The sequence below is a fragment of the Plectropomus leopardus genome, chromosome 7 (assembly GCF_008729295.1).
Source record: "Plectropomus leopardus isolate mb chromosome 7, YSFRI_Pleo_2.0, whole genome shotgun sequence".
In the NCBI taxonomy this organism is placed as follows: Eukaryota; Metazoa; Chordata; class Actinopteri; order Perciformes; family Serranidae; genus Plectropomus; species Plectropomus leopardus.
Window position 1 is genome coordinate 8,696,043 of NC_056469.1, and position 14,620 is coordinate 8,710,662.

General features: G+C 41.0%; 1 protein-coding gene across 1 annotated transcript in view; it reads left to right on the plus strand.

Annotated features, from left to right (window-relative positions):
- eif3ea (eukaryotic translation initiation factor 3, subunit E, a) overlaps positions 1 to 14,620 on the plus strand; it is a 31,452-nt gene that overhangs the window by 14,180 nt on the left and 2,652 nt on the right. The window contains exons 8-10 of the mRNA XM_042490077.1: positions 2,230 to 2,356; positions 3,033 to 3,134; positions 8,436 to 8,545. Coding sequence (XP_042346011.1) covers positions 2,230 to 2,356; positions 3,033 to 3,134; positions 8,436 to 8,545 — 339 coding nt within the window. The remainder of the gene's footprint in view (positions 1 to 2,229; positions 2,357 to 3,032; positions 3,135 to 8,435; positions 8,546 to 14,620) is intronic.

The following is a 14,620-nucleotide window of genomic DNA, read 5'->3' on the forward strand; positions in this document are numbered from 1 at the left end:
CACAGATGACCTCTGTTACCCCTGCAGTCAGCACATGTTAAGCCAAAGCCTTGTTTGTGTACTATTGACAGACAATGAATTTGCACTGATTTTAGAGGAAACAATGCTTGGTAACTAATTATGATGCAGGTGCAAACTGGGTTGATGCTACAGCTGTAATATATCATGAGTTGCTTGATTGTCTGTATCACTCGTGAAATTGTTCGACATGATTTTCTTTTCCAGTCCGTGAAATGGGACCTTGTTCCCCTGTCCGTCTCCTGTGTTCTCCCACAGCCCCCCTTGAATGGAGGAAATTTGAACTCGTACTTGATTTCTTGGCTGCATGCCTCAGTAGCATCTTCAGCAAACCAGTGCAGCGACGCAGGTTGCCTCAAAAGTGAAAAAAATGAGAGAGGAAAAAATGAAGTCCCCTAAGTGGAGTAGGGTGAATGCCCCCCAGATATGGTACAGTGACTCGTTTAAGATTGCTTGCTATTGGAGCCCCCCCTGGAGAGTGAGTAGGTGTAAGTTAATCAGGAACACAGTGCGGAGCATTGCGGTTGTCTACAGGAGTCAGGCAGCTACAAAGGGAGGGAGAGGGGTCTCCTAAAACCAGAATGACGATAGCTTTGCCAAGCAGCCCACTGCTGTTTTTAGACTCAACATCACTGCTGCCACAGGTCCCCTGTCCCTTTAATTGTTTCAGCTAATTAAACTCTTTCTCTGAACACCATGTGTTCCTCTGGCCTCGACTATAGGAGACCTGAAAGGGCCCACTCCACTTCCTCTTTTCAGATGTAATTTGGCCAGTTTGGGGTTGAGTGGAGGTTTGAAGTTCAAAGATGGATATTAGAGTTGGGTTGATTTACGGTTTTGCTGGTCTGATCTGGTGTACAAGCTTAAACTGGTTTGATGGTGTCAAACATGAGAAAAATCAAATTTCAGCAGAGTGGGGAGCAGGGGGAGAGAAGTGCACGTTTGTTTGTTGGCTTTTTGGTATGATAGGACCCACGGTGACATGGAGTTATTCTCTGAAAAAGATTAAAAGTAGGCTAATAAGACAACATTTTGAATTTGAAGCAGAAAAAAGAGCTGTCCTTACTGGATGCAAGCGCTGTTGTGAGGTGAACTTTCATAGGACACTGTGTTTCTATTTATATCTGATGCTTGCACAGTGGACGAGGACCGACTGATTCATGAAGTAACAATGAGGAATTATTTTTACACAATCTATGTTTTTCAATACAAAAACCGTAACACAGTGTCAGCTGGCTGGAAGGAGATTGCCATGAAGTTTCTACTAAAGTGAATGAGCATCGCTAAGAACAAGTTTGGCTAACATTACTTTCTGCTGCTATCTTGTATGTAATTTCTTGTAAATATCACAACATAAAATGTGCGTTTTCTGATTTAAAAAGTAACGATTCAAACGTAGGAAGATTGAAAGTGGGCTTCTTATCCATCTTTTAAGTGTGCACGTCTCTGGTCTGATCTCAAGTGCACAGCTGATAGCTACTGTTAGTTTACATGAAGTAACAGAGGTGCATATTTTATAGATTCAGCGTGGACAGAGAGCTCCAGTGTTCTGTGATGCTTTTCTGTTGAGACACCGTATCATTATGTTCCACTCAGGACTGACTTTGGAATCGTGGAAATTAGGTAAACCAGTTTGGTCCGGTTTGAAAATTTTCACACTGGCCCAACCTTACTGGATATTTAGAAACCAATAAGCAGTTCTTACGACAAAGTTACTGTTGATTGATTGCTATCTTGACAAGGAGAGTGGTGTGTGTTTGTGTGTGTGTGTGCAGACCTTACATGCTGCTTCTACAGAACACTGTCTCCAGAGTTGGTGTGGGATTAGAGTCAGCCTGCAACAGCGTCCTGTCTCTTGTGTTCAGCCCTTAGCCAGTTGACCTGTGGTTGAAACATCAGTCCCTGATGGATTTGATTTCAGCTACTGGGCAGGTCCCTGCTCACTGATCTGTAACTTTGTGCCAGGGTTTCCTTTTCCTCCTCCCTCTCATAGGACACTAATGAAAGAGACGGCTTAAAGCTGGGACCCATGTCCAGAAGTGAGGGTCCTTTTAGGACATTTATCTGTTTTAGCTCCAAAGGCTTTCCCTCTGTTCTAAATGCCAGGAGCCCAACAGGCAGCCAAAATGTTATATTATGTGTCCTTGTAAAGATCATGTCTTTGCTAACATCAGTCTGATAAATGATTACCTTTATCCTCCTTCATCCCAGATACCTCAATGCTATCCAGACGATGTGCCCACACATCCTGCGTTACCTGACCACAGCGATCATTACAAACAAGGATGTCCGCAAGCGCCGGCAGGTCCTAAAGGATTTGGTGAAGGTCATCCAGCAGGTACCACACTTTTTATTTTCATCCGTTGGTGTTTACATATTGCACACAGTTACAGTATTAGGTCATTGCTCATAAACCATACAGACTTTGGAGGATGAGTTACTGACCATGTAACCCGATAGCATTGCTAACGCTTCCAGTTAAGCTCAGTGAGTGTTTATGGGTTTGGGTCCAAGCTGGAAAAGCCTTGAACCCATTACTTCTGATGAATGGTAGTGCAGTGACCAACCGCAGTGTACCGATGCCTTTTCTACCCATGACAGTAGCTACTTTAAAGATCTAAGCACTGTCTTGGTGGGTTGTGGTAATCACTAAAACATGTGCCCAGTGCTATCTACTCTGTGGCCTCAGGTTGGGTCTCTGTCTCCAAGCATGATTTGGGAACTGCTCAGAGTTCAGAATGTGTTTTCACTCAAGTTCCTGTGAATTGATGTGTTTTTCTAGCTATTGTGCCCAGCAGGTGGATGGTTTGATGAAATGGTTATTATTGTCAGTGTCTTAAACCAAAGTTGAATTTTCTGAATGTGTATATGCTGACATTAGTGATTGCTATTTGACTGAAAAAAAGAAACCAGAATCACATGTGCATCTCACAATGTTTGTTGAAGTGTGTGTCTGCTGTATTTTATTTATCTTACACAATTTAGACTTGATTTAACTGTATTTCTATTTTCAGGAGTCTTACACTTACAAGGATCCAATCACAGAGTTTGTGGAGTGCCTGTATGTCAACTTTGACTTTGACAGTGCCCAGAAGAAACTCAGGGAGTGTGAGTCGGTGAGTAACCACTTCAGCAACCTCAGCGACATTCATTTCAACCCCCTGTTCCCAAACTATGAGAAGCAGTTGGCCTTGGTTTGTTGTGCCACTGCATAACAATACAAAAGTCTTCTGAAGACCTCAGATTTACAGGTCAGGCTTCTGAACTTTCACACAGAGTAACGTCGTAAACATCATAATCATCTGATCTCTGTCTGACCTTGGGCTTGATCACAGCATTTCTATTTGCTGGACTTGTGCGTGGGTCCAGTTCAGACAGAACAGTGATAGTCTGTGCCTTGTATCGTGCTGTCAGATATAGAGGTCCTCTTGGACACTGTATGACTCAGGCTGCAGTCAGATTTTACCGTGGCCTGTAATTGACCCATCAGGCAAGTAGTTAACAGTAAAAGCTTTATATGCAAAAGTCTCCGCAGAGGCATGCAGACACTCGCTTCAAGAAGGAGCTTGGTCATAGCACCGCCATTTAGAGCAGTTATTACAATTTTGGTTTGTGATAGTACTGTAAAAGTCCTTTCTGTATGTTGCCTGCAAAGCTGAACACACAGTGAACAGTGTGATGCGATTTGATAAGTTAGTGACCTCAAACGAGATATTATACAAGGCACAGAGGAGAAAAAGGTAGGAAAAACTTGTTTTGGACTTTGATTCAGTATTGAAAAATTAAAGTGATGGAGTCTTTATTTCTCAATCAAGAAAATGTGGCATGTCTGAAACCATTAGACAATGTGAAGATAAATCTTTCACTGTATAAGGTCAATTTTATTTGTGTTGTCGATTAGGGTGTCAGTAAAACAATTTCAAGACTTGTCTCATCTTCAGTTGTGTAAAACAAAAACAAAAACCCCTTTTTTTGGCTCCACAACAGCTGTGGCTGTAGGCATAATGTTTTTGCATTTTCCACCCATCCATTCGTCCCATTTTTTGTCACCGCAAAGTATCAACAACACCTTGAGGAAATTCCTTCAAATGTAGCACAAACGTTCACCAGCACTCAATGATAAACTGATTCGATTTTGGTGGTCAAAGGTCAGTGTCACTGTGACCTTACCTTCATCCCATTCTCATGAATACAGTTGTCTCAGCAACACTTTTTTGAGAGAATTTCCTTAATATTTAGCACAAATTTTCAATTGGATTCAATGGTTTATTGATTAAAGTTTGGTGTTCAAAGGTAACTGTGACCACACAAAACAAATTTTTTGGCCATAACTCAAGAATTCATACCTTAGTTATGGCAAAATTTCACACAAATGTCTAATAGGATAAAATTAGGAAATTATGACTTTTTATATCTAAACCCCTAGGTCGACTTCAAAGTGACACCATAATGCTTTGCAAAAACACTTTTCTGGCCATTATTTAATGCCATAATACACTAACATAATTGGAGAAATTTGGTCTGATACTTAATTGGTGACACTAATCTTGGATGTCCATTGTCAACTATCAAGGCTATATATGAGATTAGACTCACATGGATGTAAACACCAAGTGGAAACTGACTGCTTGTCAGAGGCATACAACTGCAAGGCGGTAAATGTAGTTTCTTTTTGTATAAATCTTCTGCAGTGCTGCCATCGTGGTTTGCTCTGCAACACGTTTTGATATATTGCAATGTAAGTGTTACATTACAATTTTCATTCAGTTAGATACATCAGGTAGACACAATAACAGGAATGCCATTACAACATAATGATAAATGATGTGTTGATGGCATAAGTCCAGCAGACCATGTTTTGCTATTTTGAGGGGCTGGTGAGATTCTGGGGGCAAAATCAGTGTACAGTAACCGGATTTCAACAGTGAGCAGGTGTCCTAACTGGTGCTATATGTATATTTTGTGTAACTTCATCTCTTAGTTCAATCTTTGCGGACACACTGTAATTTGGTTTTCCCTGTGGATTTGATAATTTGGACCTGCAGAGGAATAAAAGGCAAAACTCTGGGTTATTTGGCCCCTTTTTCATCTTTTGCCTCTCGACGATAAACCTTCAAAATGAAAAACATCTGGCCTGATCAAATGGCTCTTTCCCAGGAGTAAATGTTTATAAATCATGTCAGCGGTTTACTGCCGGTTCCGTTTTGTTTTAACCTATTTTTAAGCTAATACAAAGAGTCTTCAGCTTCCCAAATCACTATTTTACAGATGAGGAAGTTATAACCCAACTTAATTGGGCAGATTTGTTTTTACTCGGTTAGACCCTCAGAAAAAAATCTGTTCATGGTCAGAAAAAATCTAAAGCATGTTCCAGGAGAAAATGAGATTTTTCCTGTGCAAAGGCCTCCAGGGGCCATCTCCAAATGATGACATGTACTATCAACATTATTAGAGCTGTATCCTATTTCAACTAAGACGTGACACACGCCCTCAATCACAGACCTTGTTAAACACTTGCACGCACTTTTTAGGAACTCTCTGGGTTGGTCTTGACCTCACTTCATAGGGTTCTGTTTACAAAAGCCTCTACTGTGGTTGAAACAGATGCTCAAAAGCCAACTACCTCTCAGGTCAGAGCCTAAATTATCCCAGGTGCTTTTATCACTGCCCTACCTGTCAGTCTTATCAGAGCATGTCCAGTAGGCACAAAAAGCCCTCTATTGACCTCATTCAGTTCACAAGCAGGTCTAGCGAGGTGGGTGGTTCCAAAAATGTTTAACAGCACCTTTAATGCATTACCTGTGATGGTCTGCAAACATTTTCCCCAAAATGGTCCTGTTTGAAGTCAGTGATGCAGTTTTTTTCCCCTGCAGAAATTCACACGCAAGCCTTTTAAAACGCATTATTTCAGAGGTAAAGGGATGTTTCACAGACCGTGGAGTGACTGAGGTAAACGGATACCCCATTGGGGTGGACTCTTCTCTTGATGAGCATTTGTAATGCATCAATTTTGAGCCATTGAGAAGAGTGGCACCCATCTATTAACTGATTGCTGTAATGGCAAGATAAGGGTATTGTTTTCAGCTTTCTTGTCTTCAGTTCTCTGTACCCTCTACAATAGTTTGAGCCAAGTGCTTTCAAATCGTTATAGCTTGGTTTAAATTGTCCTGTTCAGACTGTACAGTTCTTTTTCTTTTTCTTTCCCACTCCACCCAAATCTGGAATCACTGTCAGATGTTGGATGCATGCATGTCAAAGATTGAAAAGTATAGGCCTACCTATAGTCAGGCCCTCAGATTGCGCATAAAAGGGCTCCTCAAGCCCCTTTCGAAATTTGTTGAAGCTTTGTGGTTTGAATCCCACATGACAGTAATTAGGGCACTTAGCTGTTCAAAGTTTATCAGCCTTAGATAAGCGTTGTCATAGCTGAAATGTGCATTGCCTGATAGCGCCATGTAGTTGGGATTTATTCAAGCAGAACTTTGGGCAGATAGCAGCTTTCTAAGTTTAAGCAAACAAAGTGCTGGTAATTCTTGGAGAACTTTTGAAGATGGAGGTCTGTGATGTGAAATGGAGAGTTGGAATGCAGCAAGCAGTGAGAAATGGGAGCATTTCACACAGTCATACCTCTGGGGCCATTGTTGGGTCATGAACATTTACAGTAGATGAATTGACCATATGCAGTAGTGTAAAAGTTTCTGAGCAAGGCTGTATTTCTTACCGTAACAAGCCACATGTGATACAGTATGTGGACAGCTGAAACAACTTCTCATCTGTGAGTGTATTTGAACTGGTGGTGGTGCAGTTGGATTACTTTGGCCATGAAATTTGGCAATCTGGCACAGAGGAGTTGAGACTGAACCACCGCTCTAGATGACTGGTGATAAGTCACAATGTGGTCACCTATGTGGTTAGCTCTGTTCTTACTGTATTGACGTCATCATGTGGTGGTTGAAGAATTTGAAGATTTGTGGTTGACCCGAAGCTAGGGATGAAATGGTTACCATCTTAACAATGAACCCAATTAAAGTCCTGATTATTAGTACTACTGTTTAAAATTTTAATCACCATCTACGTCCGATGTGATTATCACATTTCGAAAATGTCATCAGTCACAAATAAGTCTAGTCTTGGCATTCAAATCCCAAGTCAAATCGTGAGTCCTAAGTATTGCGCCTGGTGGCTCAGTGGGCAGAGCGGGTGCCCAATGTACAGAGGCTGTGTCCTCGCCGCAGCAGCCACGGGTTCGATTCCAGCGATGGCCCTTTGCTGCATGTCACCCCCTCTCTCTCTTCCCCTTCCACACTTACGCTGTCCTATCAAATAAGGGCATTAAAAGCCCAAAAATAATCTTTAAAAAAAATTGCTGGAAGTTGTTTTGTTTCTCTGCATCATTTTGTGCATACTGTTACTGCGTTTGTTTACCACTACATAGTTTTTGTAAGCAAATGGAATGATTTTTGATGTCATTTTTTTCCAATGAATAGCATTTGTTGATTCAGGAAATTAAGGGAAAATAATTAAATAACATACTTTTTAATGGGTTATGGGTTTGGTGGAAGGTATCAAGTATTTTCAAGTCTAAAGACTTTAGTTGAAGTGAGGTCATTGGTGTTTAAGTCCAAATTGAGTTGCAAGTCTTTTTTTTTGATTCTGTCAAGTTGAGTCTGAAGTCATCAGAGTTGTGACTCAAGTCAAACTGGAGTCCAGTTCATTGGCCAAAAGTCCAAACCTTCAATCCAAGATTTTTCAACCTTATTTTACTTGTCCTCATCTACCGTGGCAGAGGCACTTGAGCAAGAATTTCAAAGAGAGGCTGATTTTTATGCAACAACAAAAAAAACCTCTGTCAAATTATTTCAGTGTGTCTATCAACACTTTTTGAGCATTTCAGCACATTTTTACACTACTACAATGATACTGATAAACATGGTAATTGGTAATTGTTCAACCTCTGTTTGAAGCATCTTATAGGGCCGGGCATTATTTACTACCTTCTACAGGGAGCTTTCTTTGCTTTTTCAGACTTTCTGTTAATGTATATGTAGCCAGTATGGTTCTCTCTCCCTTCCCTGTTTACTCTGACTGTTAATCAAAATTGGATCAGAATCTGGTTTCAGTGAATAAATATTCTCTTTAATTGAATGAGACATAAAGTTCAGAGAAGCTGACCGATTGAAACTTGTAATGCTACACTCATGACTCTCCATTGCTGTTCAATCGGAAGGTTTCAGCTTGATTGTCCTAATGAGTCTGAGCAAACCTCTGATGTATGTACATATTTAGCTGTTTCGCCTCACTTGTACCTCAGACTGTAGTAAGAGAGACTTTAAAGAAGACCCATAACTACACAGAAACAGGTCTTTGTGTAGTTTTTTTACAATGCTCTTATGTAACATGCTTACTGTCTCTGTTAGGTTCTTGTGAATGACTTCTTCCTGGTTGCTTGTCTGGAGGACTTCATTGAGAACGCCCGCCTCTTCATCTTTGAGACCTTCTGCAGAATTCACCAGTGCATTAGCATCAGGTTAGTCACACAATGCAATACAAACTAAGTACTGGGTTCCTGTGTTCATGGAAAACCCTGGAAAAGTCATCGTATTCCCAATCTCATTTCCAGGCCTGGAAAACTTATGCAATTATAAAAATGAATTGAAAGTTTTGGAAAAGTCATGGAATTTTGCTGTGTGTAATGAAATTAATAGTAATTTTTCCAGGAATAACATTCCACCTAAATGTAACATAATGGCAATTTTTTATTTTTTTTTAAGTTAACTGTTGACATGACTTTAATATGTGTAGACTTAAAGCAAGATACATCGTATCAGCATCAACAATGTGATCCGCAATATTCACATTGCATGATATATGATGTCAAGTCATCCAAATTAACTTAAACAGAATATGTGTTGCTTTATACAAAAGAAAAACTGGCATGGTTCTCATTTTCCATGAGGAAAAAAAGTCTAGCAGCATGCACATCCAAAAGCACTAAAATACTAGGTGCTGGACAGAAAAAAAAGTAGATACAAAAATACAAAAATAGAGTCCACACACTAGATAATGCTCCATTGAACATTTATTACCTCCACGTGTGACATTTCGGGCCCATGCCCTTTTTCAGACTTGGGACTGAAATTTCACATGTGGAGGTAATAAATGTTCATGCTTTTCCAAAATGTAAATTTTATTAGGGGTCCTTGAAAAGTCATGGGAATTTTTTTGAAATTTTGTCCATGAAAATGTATTGGAACCCTTAAAGTAAAACTAACATTTGGAAGTTGAACCTCTGTTTTTTGGGGATGCTATATGGGGACACTGAATTTGCTTTAAATCATGTTGCATAGCAAAATCAAGGCACACATCCCTTAAAACTAACAGGAAGTCCTATTTGCTATCACTAGACTTTGTAAGCACTTTGTAAACAGGAAGTAAGAGCACAGGATTTGTGATTAGTGGAATTTTCCTCACAGATAAGTGTTTATTGCGCCCTCCACACACACAGCCATGCTGACCCCACACATCTTGAGGATTAAGTATACGGAGGTTTAAGTGCTTCCAGGTCTCCACAGGTTGCTCTGCTCACTAAACTTTTAAGACCACCTGTCCGGGGCCAATTCATGGACAGTTTTCTCTCAGGTAGAGGTCAGGGTTTTAGACGAGTTAAGACGTTCCCAGCTGCTGTTAGACCCAGGAACCTTTCAGCTCCTTTTCTTTGGGTGAAGGGAGGTCAGAGGGTTTTGTAAGTCTCTACTGACTCTTAGTTCAAACTCCAGTTTAGTTACATTAAAATTAAATTGACCCTGGATGCCTCCCCAAAACCAAGAAATTTAGTCAATGCTAATTATAGTGAGCATTAGTGGAAAGAAAAAAAGATTATAGTAATTGTCTGCAATTAAGAGAGATTATAGGATTTGGCTGCTTCTTTACATCAATTTTAGAGAGTGACAAAGATAAAAACAGAGCGTTCACCCTCCTCAGCTATTAATCCCTGTCTTTTTAACAGTGGATTTGTTCTCATTGCTGCATCTAATCTCTGATATTTTGAAATGCATTTGTTACTCTTTTTACTTTCCTCACTAATTTAAAGTGCAGATTTACCACTGCTTTCAGCAGGCTGTATTCATAATATCCTGCCCCTCAGGCAGACTGAGAACGCTGAAGATTTGAAGGAACGTCTGCATTTCAAATACGGTCCACAAACACATGATGCTCAGTGGAAAGAGGGAATGAATTACTCCCGTTGACACGAAAATGATTGCATTGCCTGTTATATAGAGCCGTGGAGGTCTGTAGTCAAGGTTGAACCGTGGAACATGATCAGGCCCTGTCGAAATCTCCAGTTGCAGATTGTCTGGAATTGATTAGGAGTCCTGGTTCTTTTTGGCAGACTTACTGCAATTGGATCCATTTACTTGTTAAGGACCACAAAGGTTAGTGGTAACACTGAAAGAGGAAGTCGAACGGTGATTTTTCTACTTTTCACCTTTTTTTTCAGTGTCTTCTGCTCTTGTCTGTTGAGGTTTCTGAATCAGGAACACATATCAGCACCAGTGAGGGATTTCTGTTTATTTTTGGTGGCGTTGTGACGATGGACAGAACATGTCTATTTTTGAAAGACACCCAAATTCCAAGTCATTAGTCCTCTACCCAGAAGCCCTCTGCACCCAAGCGTGGACGCAAATGAATTTGATGGCTGTTTTTAATGAGGACATTTTTACAGCTGTTGGCCATGATGGTTTCACAGATATTTAGCTCGCCTTTTGCCTACAGCTCGGGACACAAAAGTAGACCAGAAGTTGGCGTAATTGAGTTATTTTATGCAATAAAGCCTTATGTAAAACCTACTGTAGGCAGTGAAAATGTGATTCAGGCTGCTCTCATAATTGAAGTCACACACATCCTTTTGTCTAGACTTTTCAGTGTCCCGAGTGTGTGTTTCCAATTTAGCTTTGTTTTCCTTGTTTGATTTACAGGGTTTATTTCCCTCGTCCTTCCATGAACGTTTTAGCGGCAAGACCCTGCTTTGACCTCAAATGCACACTTGTCCTTTGACATTTCGAGTAAATGCTTCAGACACATGATCATTTGACTCCCCCCCCCCATCACTAGATTGTATTTGTACACAACAGCTCACTCGTAGTTGGAAGCAGCGTCTTGTGTATTTGGATGCAACACTGAAGATCTTTCCACCTCACAATTGAGTCATTAAAAAGACCACACGATCATTTCGGTTTCCCCGAAAAATCAATTTTACCCCAAGCCGAAAGCGAGGTTGCTCCAAATGGCTTGGAGTCGCCCAAACACTATCATATGTTAGTGCTTAACAATGCATTCATTTTAGGCCAGCCATGTTAAGAAGGGGGGCACTTTTGAGAAGGACACCCCCCCCCATCCTCCTCTCTCCTTTAACAGAGTGCCTGACCCCTCTCCTCAAGTGTGAGGTTGGTATTGAGACCCAAAGGAGTCCCTTAGCCTGAAGTTGAAAGCTCAGGAGCCACAGTGAGTAAGGGGTCGAAATGAAAGTGATCCCCTCTCCCCCAAGGAACAGGATCATGGTTGTGTAAAATAAAACCAGTCATAGAGGCTGTCTGCTTGGCTTAAGGGCCAAAGGATGTCAATAGTGTAGGTTGTACAAGTCCAACGCATTCCCTGCTCTCTCTCTTTTCATTCTTTCTTTTTTTCCTCCTCTTTCCTACTTTAACCCCAAGGTTTAAGTAAGGGTAGCTGCTATACACCTCTCAGAGGCGCAATGAGATAAAGTAACCCTCCTCTGATATACAAATGTCCTTCCTGGGAGGAAAACATTGCCAGACTTTCCTTTATAAATTAGATTAGAGGACTTTGGCTGGTACAGGCCAAAGGCCCTGGGCCTTTTGGGGCACTCTGTGTTCCTGTTATGCTGCCACACAGATCACGTTAGAGGGGTTAGGGGTTAGCTTAACTCCCCGGCAAGGAAACCAGATCATGTTTGTTTTGATCATCATATCTGACCTGGACTTGACTGACATGTGCCCCCACTTTACTGAATTGCCAAACAAAACACCCAGTACCGCTACGCAGCAATCACTTAATCTCACGGGTAAAATGGAAACCAATAACAAATTTCATTCAGATTTGCCTTAGATTACTTGATTGTTAGGTAAATAAGTGAAGGGTGAGTCTGAATGGAAGGGAGTGTGGAGGAGTGGTGCTCTTAACAGGTGTTGACTACTGCTGCTGTGTGTTGAGCACAATACAAGGCGTGGACATAATAACACAAACATATATGCTTTATTTGTGAGGCTTATAAAAGCCATCGTTTTTTGACTCTGTCTGACAGACAGACTAAAAGACTGTTAAAACCAGAGTATTCAGAAATGTAGAAAACAAGAGGTTTTGCTGACAGGAATTACTTCTACATACATTTACCTCATTATTTGAAACTTGGACGATGTTTAATATGAATGTCCGTCATTGTTTGTAAAACACAAAATGTGTAAAAGCTGAATAGGCCTCCTTTCAGCTATCAATATGCTATTCTTCAATATGCCACTATTCTTCAATTCACTCCACATTAGCAACATTTAGGCCTGCAGACTAAAATCCTCAATGTTAGTAGTGTCTCTGTGATGGCCCACATGTGTTATCCATCACAACCTAAACTTGCGTCATTAGACAGCTGACACTTTTCCAAACTTGTTAGGTTCCCAATAATGATCCATAGGAGCAATTTCATTGTCAAGCATCATTTTCTCCAGGTTTTGATGAGCTGAAGTGTAATCAGCTGTCCAGCAGAGCTACGTTAACAGTTTGTTGGTGTGAATGACAGGTTGATCAGTCTCTCTGGATCCCTTTCCCATCCTCTGGGCAGCTGAGATACTATGAATCAACTCACAACTGGAGCTTTTTCTATCCCATTATCCACCTCCTCCATCACATCACTGCGGTGAAAGTGTTGAGAGATGTGCACTGTCACTTGGAGGCCAAACCTTATTTAGCTCATTATACTGAGGTAATGCTTTTATTTGTTGTTTATGCTTTTAATGCCTCACTCAGACACTGACATCATTTCACTTCCCCTCTTTATGTGGTTTTGCCACCGTTTGACCAACGTTGATGGGTTAGACAGTGGTAGTCTTTTTTTTAAACCTTGAGGTAAGACTAACATTATCACCAATCCCAAAGATTAGTTTTCCCCAAAAGAATGTCTTGAATAAGTCTGACTCTAAGAGGGACAGCTCAGTAATGGTGGTGGTGGGTTGTGTGTTTGCAGAACTATGGCGTGAGAAGTGGTGTGGTCTAGGCAGATTCGAGCTTACTCACTGAGGGAGTCTCACAAAACGTGATGAATGGACCAGGGAGTGATAATTAGTAGAGTAAATGGTTTTTATATAACCCCTATTATTTTGTACAAACACACACACACACACACACACACACACACACACACACACACACACATACACACATACACAGACACAGGCTGTACACAATGACAAATTTGTACCTACAGTATTTCTTTAGGTATGTGTGTTGGTAAGGGTTTTGAGGGGTTGGAGAGGTCTTGCTTTTTAAATGAGAGGTAGGGTTGCCGCAGTAATTGTGGGCAGTGCACACAAGGGTTGAGGATATTTATTGGGGCCCTTATATGAAATGCGGTAGGCGTGGAGGGTGGTGTGGGTCAGACAGGAGGAAGGGGGCAGGAAACGTAGGGGGAAGGGGGTCTAGATTGGGGTATCGAGGGGAGGTCTAGTTATTTTGAAAGCCACAAGGGAAGCCAGCTGCAGTGGGGAAAGCTTTGGATCAAAGAATGCCAGCCACCCTCGTACCACCCCTCCCTCTACTGTGACACATCCAAGTCTAGCTGTTTCAAAGAGCAAGCCGCTCTCCAACCTGGATTTTATTTTGAGGGACAGTAACTGTTTGACCATGACAAGTTTTAGAAGCCAGGTGGGAAGAGAGTGTGTCCCTGAATAAGGTACAAGAAAAACATATAAAAGGATAAGTAACCACAGAGCTTCACAACATGGGGTAGTCCCAGCACTTCTAATTGAGTTATTTGTACAAGTCTGTAAATCAAGCTTCCATTAGTGGGGGAACATTAGAAGTGTTTTTGGGGTGTGTTTCATGTTGTACACCTTTTTGCCTGAGCACAATATGGTGGCCGTTAATTAGCACTGTCAAATGAAAATAATGACATTTAGTCATTTGGCAACTAATGTGCAACATCCATCATAAAATAGCGTACGGTCGACTGGGAGTTATTTGGTGCTATTACATATTTCATACATGCATTAACACTTTCAGGCAGCAGCCCAAGTTTAATTGAAGTCATTGTTTGTAAAGGACTAATGATGCGTTCAATTTACCTCGGAGGTCAGAACTGGGAATGATGTCACACCCGAGTTGACCACGTCCCAGTACAACAAGGCAGAAAACCAAGGGGTTGTTAGAAATACCAATTCTAGCCAGGTTAGCCATTGTTAGCAAAACCAGTTGATAACAACACATTACACTGTATCTTGCACATGCAAACATCGTAGCAAGACATCATAGACTTTGGACAGGGCTGTATGTATGGCAGAAGTGCTAATAAACAGTATATTACCACAGCTTTCAC